The following is a 12,678-nucleotide window of genomic DNA, read 5'->3' as shown; positions in this document are numbered from 1 at the left end:
TGCTGCTTGCTATGCCCCTTCTAGTTCCAATGCCATGTTGGATGATTGAGATGAGGAAGAAAGATAATAATGCGTGGGCAAGACAGTCTGACTAGTCCATCATCACAGTATAGCTCCGAGTAGTAGCGTTACTGTACTGTACCTGATTGCGTGCCTCATGGACCGGTACCAGAGTATTGGTAACTGACCCCTGTCTATAGCCTGACTAGGGATCTCCTTTTGGCTTTAGCCTTGCGAAGAGTGTCCACGTCTGGAAGTTAAGGAGACGCGTATCTAGTTTGGCCTGGGCTCGTCTTTTCACGCCCATGCGCAGGACAAGGATCCTTTACAGATCAGGTCAGGTCGACCAGGTTCTGATGGGTATAGGTAGGTATGTATTGGACGTGGACGTGGACGTGGATGCAAGGGTCAGTGACATGTGGCTTTTTGGGATATCAGCTGGGGTTTGGTTTGGTTTGTTTTGTTGTGCTGTGTCTTGCTGAGTAGTTGAAGAGTTGCAGAGTTGCAGAGGTTAATGTCATGGTCTGTTTAAGCGAGCCATCCTGGATAACATAACTCCGTCCGTAAGTCGCATCGTCGCTAACGTCTCCTCCTCTTTTACGGCACCACTCCGCTCCAACTTCTCACCCAGAGTCCAGACACCACCACCACCACTAAGTACCAGCCCCAGCAAAATAAGAGCTTTCTTGGCTTCACCCATCGTCAAATACATACAGCTACCCACCGACATACTCAGCCCTTCCTCTTTTAGCTCTCCCCCGGAGCCACAGAACACTACCTGACCGCCTATCTCCAAAACGTCCGCGCTAAAGTGATCCACGACATCACTGTCCAAGCTCTTTTTCCCCTCCCCTGCCCCACGTTTTCGTGGAAATTCGACAGACCACAAGCTATAAAGCTTCCTGTTGCTCCTGTTTGTTCAAGAGTTATCTCAGGATCAGGTCAGCATCTAGACAATACAGTCCCGAAGAGATTTGCAACGTCAGCCCGAAGCGCCCTTTGGCGTCAAGCTGATAACTAATACATACCCCCTCTACCCCCTCCTCCGTGGAAACATACCACGAGAAGATATGTCAGGTTACCCAGGATCTGGATACAACGGAGGATACGGAGGTCCACCTCCTCAGCAGTACCCACCCCAGCCAAACTACTACCCGTAGGATTCGAGGCTCCTCCATTCTTCGTATTAATGCTAATTATTCTAGTCCTCAGCAAAACTACGGACCTCCTCCTCCCCAGCAAGGAGGCTATGGCTACCAGCAACCTCCGCCGCCTCAACAGCCTTATGGCTACTCCCAACCTCCCCCACAGCAGTATGGCGGCTACAATGGTGTTCCGCCAAATGCCCCACAATATGGTAGACCTCGTATGTGACAGATTTGGGCACAGTTGGACTATTCGAAAAGCTAATTGTCTGCTAGCACCAATGCCTTCGGTGCACTCGAACGGTTATGTGAACGGCAACCATCAGGCCCCGCCTCCCCCTCCATCCGGCATGCAAAACTTCGGCCAGGGTGCACCACAAGGCTATGCTTTCCAGTATTCGGCGTGTACTGGAAAACGGAAGGCCCTGTTGATTGGGATCAACTATTTTGGACAAAGAGGGCAATTGCGAGGATGTATCAATGATGTGAAGAACATGTCGGCGTTTTTGCACGAGAATTTCGGTTACCAAAGAGACGATATGGTTCTCCTTACAGATGACCAGCAGAACCCAATGAGTCAACCTACGAAGCAGAACATATTAAGGGCAATGCACTGGCTGGTGAAGGACGCTCGTCCCAATGACTCTCTGTTCTTTCATTATTCAGGTAGGGCCCCTAATTTGTTTTCACCCTCATGGTTACAATTGTTAACATTATCACAGGTCACGGCGGCCAAACCAAAGACCTCGATGGCGACGAGGAGGATGGATATGATGAGGTTATCTACCCTGTAGACTTCAGACAGGTGGGACACATTGTCGATGATGAAATGCATAGAATCATGGTAACACAACTGCAACCCGGTGTGCGACTGACTGCAATCTTCGACTCCTGCCATTCCGGAACTGCTCTGGATCTGCCGTACATCTACTCCACCCAAGGTGTTCTCAAGGAACCCAACTTGGCAAAGGAAGCTGGACAAGGTCTCCTTGGCGCCATCTCATCATACAGTCAAGGTGATCTTGGTGGTGTGGCCAGCAACTTGATGGGTTTCTTCAAGAAAGCCACAACTGGCGATGACGCGTACAACAAGACTCTTGCAACCAAGACATCGCCGGCCGATGTCATAATGTGGTCAGGAAGCAAGGATGACCAGACTTCGTATGTATACACTTTTGTAAATCCTTGAGAATCCCATCTCCGATTCGTACATTTTGGAAATGGGCAAAATAGGGGGCGGGCTTTTTTCTTTTTGGCGTTCGGATACCACAGTGCCGGTGGGGAATTTCCGGGCCACAACTTTATGTTTTATTATTAGCTGCATTTTCCGGATGTTTTGTACCTATTAGAAGCTCTAAGACTACGCTCTGGCCAAGTATGGCTAAGACGTAGACTTAGAGCTGCGAGTCACGTTGGATCCCCTGGGTTATCCTTATCAGATGTTCTAGCATATTCGCCAAGTTGGATCTCGGCGAGCATCCGCTAACGAGATGTTAATAGTGCCGACGCAACTATTGCCGCACAGGCTACCGGTGCCATGTCTTGGGCCTTCATCACCGCTATGAAGAAGAACCCTCAGCAGAGCTACGTCCAGCTGTTGAACAGCATCCGTGACGAGCTCGCTACCAAATACACCCAGAAGCCGCAACTCTCTTCCAGTCATCCATTGAGTAAGCCTTGCCCACCTTACCTTTCTTCTCTCGTTCTTCTCTCGTTCATTTATTAACATGTCACACAGACACCAATCTACTTTTCGTCATGTAAATACATCGGGGGAATCGGCGTCAAATTTGCAAGGAACAAAGCATAACACCACAGTTAGTATTAACGACAGGTAGGGAGGGAGGTATTAGCATCAGTCATGGGCATGGAAATGACATCAGGGTAATGATAGTTATGTAAATTCATGAATTCAGGAACTGCGTTGAGAATCATCTCTGGTATTCATATTCATATCCATATCCATGCAGTCAAACTCAAACACTAAAACAAACACTCCATCCCAGCCCAACCCAGAGATCGTAATAATAAACAACCCAGACAGACGCTCCTGTTCATGCCAATGCCATATTCACTCGCATCAAACTCCAATTCCTTCCAAAAACCAGAACACAACGTCGCAACAGTCAGTGATATATGATTTAACGATGCAAAATTCAAGGAAGCTGCCTGTTCTCCCGACCCAACTTCTCCCTTACTTCTGCTCTCAATTGCTTTTCCTTGGCCTCACGCTCCTGCTTCTGCTCCTGCGCTACAAGCCGGTCATGGATATTCGTGCTCTCCTTCCACTTTGCAGCACCCATTTTCATGCGGACCGTCGAGCGGACGGCTTGGGCCACCATGCGCAGCGTAGGCCTCTTCTTCGGCTTCGGGGCGAACGTGATACCCGTCGAGCTTAGGAGCTTGAGATCTGCTTTGTTGCTGTGGGGGTGTTAGTTTTGATGTCCAACATTTAAGGAAGGAGGAAAGATAGGGCAAACTTACCAAGCTTGATACAACTCGATTTCCAAAGCCATATATTTCTTCGCAAACGCTGCACAAGCCCTGAACGTCTCCTCGCGGCGACAGCGCGCTCTTAACCACTCTACTTGCAGCGCCACGCCTCTCATCTCCTTCTCGTGCTGGTGCTCTCGCTCCGCCAGGGTCTTCTTCACGACCGCGAGCTCAGATCCATCGTTTCCGTTTGTTGACATGGACGTATTGGCGAATCTCACGCCGCGGGTCAGAGTTTGCTTCTCGGCTTCCCAAGCCGCCTGAGCGAAGCGGAACTTTCGTTCCCACTTCTTGAGATCTTCTTGGGCTGAGGTAGCTTTTGATTTGTATGTTGATCGCTCTTCACGCACTCGCTTTAGTTGAGAACGTAGCTGGGATTCGATCGCTGAGATGGATTGGATGTGTTGCTCGCGCTCTTTGACAACGATTTCGAGGGTCTCGACTTGGACTTGAGTCTCACGGAGCATGTCGTGAAGATCTCGGCGTTCAAGAGCCATAGTACGGTCCTCGCCGCTATTTTGGCGTTCAGCTTGAAGAGCCTTCTCAAGACGATCAATCTTGCTCCGGAGTCTTGTAACTGTTGCTTCTGAGGTAGTGTTCTTGGCCGTAAGTTCGTTAACCGCAAGTTGTGCTTGATCCAATGATCGTTCCAGATGGTCACGCTCTGATTCCCAGGCTTCCAATTGAGCTTGAAGCTCAATATTGGCAGCATTGATCTTGCGGCCAGCCTCTTTTTCGGCATTTTTGAGTTGTGATCGCACTTCCTTCAGGCTTTGATGCGTAGAAGCAAGTTGAGCCCGAACTTCGATGACCTCTGACTTTCGGGCTGATCCATTGACGGAGGAGCGAGGTGAAGAAACCTCCAAGCGCGAGATTTCAGCATCATGGGCTTTACGCTCCAGTTCTGAGATCTGGCGTTTAAGACCACGGATGATATCTTTCTGGGCAGCCTCTCGTTGAAGAAATTCGGTCTCCTTTTGATGAGCTGTTGAAAGATCATGGCGGATAATTGAGAGCTCACGTGTAGCTTCGGCCTGGTTCTCACCAGCTTCAATCTGGGTTTCCAGTTCAGCAACTCGTTCTTCGAGCTTCTGGATCGCCTTCTTCGCAAGTGCAAGTTCTCTTTTCTCCGAAGAGCCCCTGAGAATTCGTTGGAGGTCATGAATTTCGGATGACAAGCGTGCCTCCTCAGAACTAGCACGATCAATTTCGTTTTGAAGTTCGCTTTCTACCGTCTGCTGCTGGGCTAAAGCCGTCTTGTTCTCTTCACGCAGGCGACGGACTTCAGCATCAAGCTTCATCTTGGCGGTTCGAAGATCGATTTTTTCTTGGTCAAGGCGGAAAGTTTCGTCCTCTTGCTGCTTAACAGATTTAAGTTGCGTCTGTATTTCGTCGCGCTCTGCTTCCGCTTCGGCTTTGGACAGTCTAAGTGAGTGCATCTCGACATTCATGCTCGCTAGTTGGTCTTGTAGACTTTGTTTGTCCTGTCTGATCTTCGCCAATTGAGATTCGACATCTCTAAGGACGGAGCTCAGTTGCGCCTGGCTACCTTCGCCAGCTTCTGCATTAGCATGGAAAGCCTCAATTTCAGCCTTTGCTGCAGTAGTCGCAGATTCGGCTCGTGAAAGATCTATTTTTAATGATTGTAACTGCTTCCGGAGGTTGTCGGCTTCCTGTTTGGCAGCGAAAATCTCTTGATGGGCTTGCTCGCTTTCGTCATCCAAGGCTGTTTGGAGAATTTCGACCTCATCCTCTAGACCCTCAACCTTTTCAGCCAAAATTTTCTGCTCCCTTTGGCTGAGGCGGAGCTCCTCTTCAGTATCAGCCAAGTCAGATCTCACCTGTTCAAGAGCATTCCGACGAGCTGCGACGTCCTCATTGAGCTCCTCAATTTGCCGACTCAAGATTGCTTCTTGACTCTTGTGCCTATCATTTTCGCTTTTAAGGGCTTCTTGAAGCTTCATCTCCTTACTGGATAAGGTACCTTCGGCTTCCTGGAGTCGGTCGATAGTACGTTGCAGCCCGGCGGCCTTCTCATCGGCCATATCTCGCTCAGATTCCAGGTTCCGTCGCTCGCTATCCCATTTGTCGGCATCGTTGTCGTGTAGACGCTCCTTCTCTCGAATCTCAGCGCGAAGATCTTCGATTGCATCATTGAGTCGGTCTATTTCCCCCTTGTATTCATCCCTGACATCTCGCTCGTTGCTAAGAGCCAGTGTCTTCTCGTGATCTAATTTATCCTCCAAGTCTTCAATAACCTTTTTAGATTTCGCAAGATCCTTCTGAAGGCCAGCTGATTCTTGCGTGAGGGCCTCGTGGCGACTTTGAAGGAGATTCTTCTCGTCATCTTTGTGCAAAAGTTCTTTCTGAATGGTATCGAGTTGCCTCGAGAATGTTTCCCGGTCCTGAGAGACTTGTCGCTTTTCGCTTTGGAAGATGTCAAGCCTGTCCTTGAGTTTCTGCTCTTGGACTTCGCTATCTTGCTTCACTGCCTCGATTCTGTCTTGCAGCTTCTTATTATCGCGGACTCTGTCAGCGTGGTCTTCTTCCAGAGCGGCGTGTTTCTCCCTGAGGTTATCGAGGTCATTCTGCAGACGATGCGCTTTCTCCTCAAGTTGCCGGCTTAGACCCTTTGGATTAATAGACTTATTTGCCATCTCCTCTTGGAGTTCTTCAAGGTCTGCTTGTGCATGCTCCCTTTCCTTCACCGCTTCGGTCCTATCCTCCTTCACATCCTCGAGCTCGTCTCTAAGACGCTTCAAATCACTCTCCAGTTCTTGAATGGTCTCTCTCGCATCCTCAAGTTCTTCTTCACCTTGAGCCTGCTCCTCCAATTCTACCTCTCTGCGCTGAGATTCTTTCACTGATTCTTCCAACTTCGAAATAGTCCCGGACTGCTTCTCAAGCTCATCCTTTAGATTGTCCACCTCATCCTCGCGGTCGTCAATTAAGCGGTTCTTTTCTCGTACTTCAGCTTCCAGATCATGAACTTTATCTTGCACATCATCAAACTGGTTCTCCTGAAGCTTAAGTGTGTTGATTTCGGCTTCCTTGTCTTCAAGCGCGTGCCGAAGGCGTTCCAGTTCCTGTCGCTGGCCTTCGTCGGCATGTTTCAGCTTCACCTTCTGCTGCATTTCCAGAATCTGTTGTCGGTAAAGTTCCACATCGCGTTCTGCGGAACCCAATGTCTTCCGATATCGCGTTAATTCTCTTTGCATAGTGACCTTGTCGACCTTGAGCTCTGTATTCTCCTTGAGAGCTGCCTCACTAAAACCCGGGCCCGCTTTCCGTAGAGCTTCTTCCAAGAAATGGATCTTCAACTTTAGACCAAAGTTTTCCTTCTCAATCTTGTCAATGACATTTTCCTGCTCTCGCAGGGACAGTTGATTGCCATCCTGTAAAACTCCGGGCCCTTCATTCCGTCGTGGTAGCAAGGCCATGGGTGTTGACGCGCTACTGCTGCTGTCGATTTGAGGTATGGTTGTATTGTCCAGATATGTTCCATTTCGAGAGCCACCATAGAACGAGCTTGCAGGTAATGGGCTGAGATCCTCGGGGATGTTGTCCAAACTCCCAGACCTAAGAACTGCTGGTGTTTGTTGAGCATTCTCTTTGCCGTTACGTCGCGCGCTGTTTCTCGTAGCACTCTTGAGTAAAGGCGTGAATTCTCCTCCGCCAGGAAGATTTTTCCTGTCACCGAGAGCAACGCGACTTCGTGGTGTTCGTAGGTTGATCGCGCCGCCGCGTCGACCATTTTGTAATTGTTGTATAAGGTTGTTGTTATCTTTCGAGGGCGATTGGAAGGATTGCTCTGCTGATAAGTCAAAATCAAGCCTCTGAGTCGAAAGGTAGGTCGCATCCCCTAGGTTTGTTCGAGGCGTGTCCAGCCCTCCAATTCCGGCTTGCACCATCTTGAAGATGGGCAGAGCTTCTGTAGATCAGTTGAAATGCAAAATAATAATGAATTAGTGCCCTGAGAATGCAAATGGGCCGTTCGCAGCCATTAAATCCAGAGCAAATGCAATAACGTCCGTTGGAAAAGTCGTTGGCATTTGTACAGACGCGTTCTGTAGTTCTTGTTTACTTGAATCCGTGTTTGTGTTAGCGCGTTGGAAATCCCTAGCGCTTGGCCCAAGCTTCACATCTCAAAAATTGTTCAGCCTCATAGGTCCCCCACCAGCTTAATACAACACACCACACCACACTTCAAGTATAGGCTATTGACAGAAGCCATTTACAAGATCTACAAGCCACTTACATACCAAGAGTGTTCGCTCAGAACTAGGTTGGTTTAGATTCTCTCCAGAGCCTTCCCCAAACCCAAATATCATTGCCGCAATATGGACGCTTCAAACGACGATTTCAACGGGTTTGGAGATGGTTTTGATGGGTTCCCAAAGCGCCTCCCTGAAGACTGTGTCGAATATTCGATATTCATTATCGATTCGAAACTTAACTCACAGAAAGAATTACTCGCACGTTTGGAGGCAGTGCGCAAGGAAGCTTTGAAGCTTACCGACAGCTTGTTAAAGGAATATATTTGGCAGCGTGATGGCTTTCAGGTGGCAGTTGAAAGCGAGAAAGGCACGTCTTATTTGCCCATATCCTCTAGAATTCGTGCTGACTTGAAAATAGGGTTGATGTACCTTCATGGCCTTACAAACTACGGGGATTCGGTCGAAGACGAATGGCTTATTGTATATATTCTCAGAGAGCTAAGCAATAAATTTCCCGAATTATGGATCAAAGTTGTGGACACAGATGGCGAGTTCTTGTTAATTGAAGCTGCCAATGCGTTGCCTCGATGGCTGAATCCCGAGATTGCAGAGAACAGAGTAAGTAAGTGCCTTACCTTAATTTCTATTTTATCTTTGCTAATATAATTGAAAGGTCTGGATTCATGGCAATAAACTCCGCATAATTCCACTCAGTGCAGTCACTCCTTCATCCCAAGAGACGGCCCGAATATCCCGTCCTCTCACCCGCGAGGAAGCCCTCAAGACCCTTTCTTCGAATCCCGGTATTCTCATACATTCGCCACTCATTGAAGCAGAAGCATTCTACCGACTCCGAAACTACCCTACTCAGATTAAAGCTTCTTTACACCATGCAGTTATTGTTATTCCCAGGAAACTAGCCTATATATTGCATGACCGTCCCTCCTCCATCGCCCCAGCTACAGAAGCTTTCTACCTCCGCGATCCTATTGCGATGAAGCCACTTCAATCTAAATCTTCCAAACTTATATTCCCTCCCGAAGACCTTGTGGGGGTTTCTGTACGTTTCACGAAGGTCCTATATGCGCAACTGAAATCACAACAGTTTTCTCCCCCGACTGTATGGAGAGAGAAGCTAGCCCATTCCGAAAACGAGGCTTTATCCAATGGGCCCAAGCAAATGCAACACAATCGGCTCGAATTAGGAATGAAAGTTACCTGCGGCTTTGAGATGCTGCTCTCGGATCCCAAGAACGGAGATAATCGCACAGTAAGAGAGGTGAAGATTATCCTTGAAGACCTAGAAAGTGGCGACGTATATTTACCATCCGATTCCGACATTGCTGCATGGAAGGATGCGGCCAAGGATGATGATGAGTCCTGGCTAGATATCAATTTCGAAGATTTTGAGAGAGAGTTGCAAGGAAATTCTAAGGAAAAGCAAAAGTCTGGTGTTCCTGGTGCATTTGGTCCAGAGGCCCCTCCAGGATTTGGTGATGCAAAAACGCAAGCGGATCTGAAGAAGATGGTCGAGCGATTTGAGGCCTTCTTGAATGACGATGATGCTGGTCTCGATGGCGCGGAAATGGACGAAATGGACGTTGATGACGACGAAGAGGATAGCGATGATAGCGAGGATGAAGATAAGGACGTGAGCTTCGATGAGAACGAGTTTGCAAAAATGATGCGGGAGATGATGGGCATGCCATCAGAGGAAGACAACGAAACAAAACGCAAGCCGGAGAGTTCAACTGCAAATCTTGGCAAGAATAGGATTGAGGAAATTGCCTCCGACGATGAAGATGAGGACGGGGATGAAGCCAGCCAGATTCAAAAAGTTATGCAGAGAATGGAGGCTGAGCTAAACGAAGCCGGCGCATTAAATTTGGATTCAAACCCCAGTAAGCTTGCGGCCCTCAGTGGCAAATCTGCCAAAGAAACAGATTCGACCGCCAAGGACAAATGGGAAGACGAAAGTGATGATGAAGACGTCAACATAGATTTCAATTTGGCTAAGAACCTCCTGGAAAGCTTCAAGAGTCAAGCGGGGATGCCGGGACCAGGAGGCAATATAATGGGGATGATGGGAATGCATTTACCAAGGGATGAGGATGATGAAAGCATATCAAAGAGGTCGTGAATTTGGAATTCGGAAAACGGACATCATCTCCATTAGGGGTTTCTCATAATAGGGTATCAATGTAAGAACCAAAACGCCGTGCTGACCCCTTTCAAGCATTTTACTTGGCCACTTTTTGCCTCTTCGAACTCTCTTCGTCAGACGCCTCCGCAGATAAACTCCTTGATCTTTTTAGTGCATCGCTGACAGCAACATCAATCTTCTCCAGCTCAGACAAGGCACTCGTCAATTTCCTCCGGCCATCGAGTTCTCTCCTACTACTATCTGCCTGTGGCCTGTAATGTTCTGTTACAATGCTCGCAACAGCCCTGTAACATCGGTAAAGCAACAAACGAACCTCCGCATTGGGTTCATCTTCAATCACATCTTCATTCCCGCCTCCTGCTTGCCACCCTTCCAGAAACCCTTCATTGGGACTGTCAAACACCTCACCTATTAGAGGATCCCCAAAGACACCCTGGCTCCAACTCCTGAGCCCCGTCACCTTGACGTGGCCCCCTGTCGAGGAGCTCGAAGCGTTTCCGTCCAATCCTCTGTCAACCATCACGTTCGTCTCGTTGCCAGCATCGAGAACGACCAGCCTAGGAAGAGTAATGGCATCTAAGTGCCACGAAAGTCGTTGGCAATGTTCCCTCACAGTTTCATATGGCAGCAAGACTCTCATATCCTCTCCATCTCTCAAAATTCCCTCGAGTAGGGTATTGAAGGCCTCAGACCATGTCTGAGAGCCTGCGACTGGCGGTGCGGAGGGCAGCGCAACGCTGAATGGATTGGCCATGACCTGAGTGACAGTTCCAAAGGTTCCATTCGGAGACGTGAGAGACGCCAAGGCTCGGGCCATGGATCCGACTTGCCTGTCTACCAGACGGCGTTCGGGGAGGCTGAGATAGACGGAGAGAGTTGATAGGGGTGCCCCGGTAGTTTCTTCGAAAATGCTGTATGGATATGCCATTTCTCTATTGTTCGACGAATGCTTGAGAAGCTTTGGGACTACCTCGGAAAGTGACACGGTATTTGGCGTATCGATTCCGCTGTCTAGTGACCCCACCATCTCAGCAGGTCGGCAATCCGAGCCGGCAATGAAGTATACCAGTGTTGCTTCAGATGAAAGGATACTGGCTTCTTGTCTGAGTAGGCGTACAGCAAGGCTTGGGGCAAACGAGAGGAGAAGCTTTCGATCATCTGACATGCTGAGGGAATAGAGTCTCGGCAGCTGCGTCGACGGCAATTCCTCGACAGGACCCAGCGTTGCGTCGGGGACGACATGGCTGAGTATTTCTTTTAGTCTTCGAACTGGTAGTGAATACATGAGCGATGTCATATTTGGGCGGGAGGATACAGGAGGCCGCCTCGAGGATGACATTCTGATGGAAATTTCCCGGTATTCCTGGGAAGGTGCAATAGTTGTAATTTAAGCTTTTGCAATTAAATAAATAACGATATCTTGGCATGGAACTGAGAAGTCGGTTACTCAAATATACAAGACCAAGACAGAATAGTAGTTAAATAACGCAAAATACATGAGTGTTCCATTTGCAGAGGGTTTTAGTTGGCAGCCTACCCGTGGGATTCGTAACGATAGGAGCGGGTGGCACTGGTTGGAAACAAGCGGATGAGGTGAGATAAAGTTCTATTGAAGCATGGAAATCCAATTGGTCGATACAATACGTGCCCAAAAGCGAGTGAGACGGCACGATTGCAGCAGGCAGGCGACAAAAGTAGATATTTGTCAGATGAGCTCGAAGCGGTAAATGCGCATATATAGCTAACAAGAGGTCGTCAACGGTCACAAGGCTAACCCCAGCAAATGCAAAGAAGCGACGACGCAGCTCACCTGTGCTGTCTGTCTGTCTGTCTTGAAGCGCAAAGCACTGCACTGCACCCAAGCTCGGTCTCACTCTTTGTGCTGGCTGAAATGAAAAGAAGAGAGAGTAAGGCCGATTGGGTGAGATAGGCGAGCATTGGCCAGCCATCTAGACGTCACCTGCTACGTTTACTCGTACCTCGATGTTCGGTGCGGTGCTTCCTTCGCAGTACAGTAAGGGCGCGGCTTGGGGGCGCTGGGGCGCTTGAGGGAAGTAGGGTAGGGAGGTTAGCACGTTTACCGCGACGTGGACACGGCATGAAGAGGGCTTTTTATTGTGGGCGCAGGCACATGAACGATGAATGGGAGCGCGGAATCCAGCCAAGACGAGCATAGGGGACGTACTCCGTAGGGGGCGCATCCCGCAGGTGGGGATGGGATGTTCAGGGGGCGGGGCATGAAATTCCCCTACTGGTTGATAAGAAGCGAATGTGCATGACTTTTGTGGACCGTAGATGCCTTCTGGAACATTGAAAAGCGGTTACTGGGATTTTCTATACTCACAACTCTGCTGCGAAGTGCATTCAAGAATCTGAGTTGACCAGATCGCTTGGCTGCAGATGATACCTATATGTGCAACGAGAAGAAGCCCCAAAGCCGCATAGGAAGCCCTAAAAGGTTGCCTACTCCGCAGATGCACTGCACCATAAACCTAGAGATTGATAATTCCCACCAATCAGCATAACCTATCCACGGAGGTAAAGAAATTGCCCAGAAGAAACCTTCTTAGTCTTGCAATGTCTTGTTGGAAAGGGGTAAATAATGCATCTTGCCAAATCCTCAGAGTTCTTTCTAATGAAGCCTAATAATATGGTGCTA

At 48.8% G+C, this 12,678-nt stretch overlaps 4 protein-coding genes across 4 annotated transcripts; 2 read left to right on the top strand and 2 right to left on the bottom strand.

Annotated features, from left to right (window-relative positions):
- Nucleotides 1–962: 962 nt before the first annotated feature.
- On the top strand, nt 963–2,909 carry casA (Metacaspase-1; the record flags this gene model as incomplete). Its single annotated transcript, XM_031148515.1, has 6 exons — nt 963–1,156; nt 1,206–1,366; nt 1,422–1,811; nt 1,868–2,306; nt 2,646–2,815; nt 2,884–2,909. Coding segments are annotated over 6 exons (1,380 nt in total), but the record flags the coding sequence as incomplete, so codon positions are not given.
- A 392-nt stretch (nt 2,910–3,301) lies between these two features.
- LHYA1_G003545 (uncharacterized protein) lies at nt 3,302–7,549 on the bottom strand (the record flags this gene model as incomplete). Its single annotated transcript, XM_031148514.1, has 2 exons — nt 3,302–3,566; nt 3,630–7,549. 2 exons carry the CDS (start codon nt 7,547–7,549, stop codon nt 3,302–3,304), a joined length of 4,185 nt encoding a protein of 1,394 aa, XP_031005231.1.
- A 429-nt stretch (nt 7,550–7,978) lies between these two features.
- Nucleotides 7,979–9,995, top strand: Ecd (Ecdysoneless-like protein; the record flags this gene model as incomplete). Its single annotated transcript, XM_031148513.1, has 2 exons — nt 7,979–8,473; nt 8,529–9,995. The coding sequence occupies 2 exons, from the start codon at nt 7,979–7,981 to the stop codon at nt 9,993–9,995; spliced, it is 1,962 nt and encodes a 653-aa protein (XP_031005230.1).
- A 100-nt stretch (nt 9,996–10,095) lies between these two features.
- LHYA1_G003543 (uncharacterized protein) lies at nt 10,096–11,358 on the bottom strand (the record flags this gene model as incomplete). The annotated part of the gene is made up of 1 exon (XM_031148512.1): nt 10,096–11,358. One exon carries the CDS (start codon nt 11,356–11,358, stop codon nt 10,096–10,098), a length of 1,263 nt encoding a protein of 420 aa, XP_031005229.1.
- Between the last annotated feature and the right edge of the window lie 1,320 nt (nt 11,359–12,678).

This window comes from Lachnellula hyalina (assembly GCF_007821495.1).
Source record: "Lachnellula hyalina strain CBS 185.66 chromosome Unknown contig00069, whole genome shotgun sequence".
Taxonomy (NCBI): Eukaryota; Fungi; Ascomycota; class Leotiomycetes; order Helotiales; family Lachnaceae; genus Lachnellula; species Lachnellula hyalina.
Note: the sequence above shows the minus strand (reverse complement) of the source record. Positions and strands in the feature narration are given on the sequence as shown.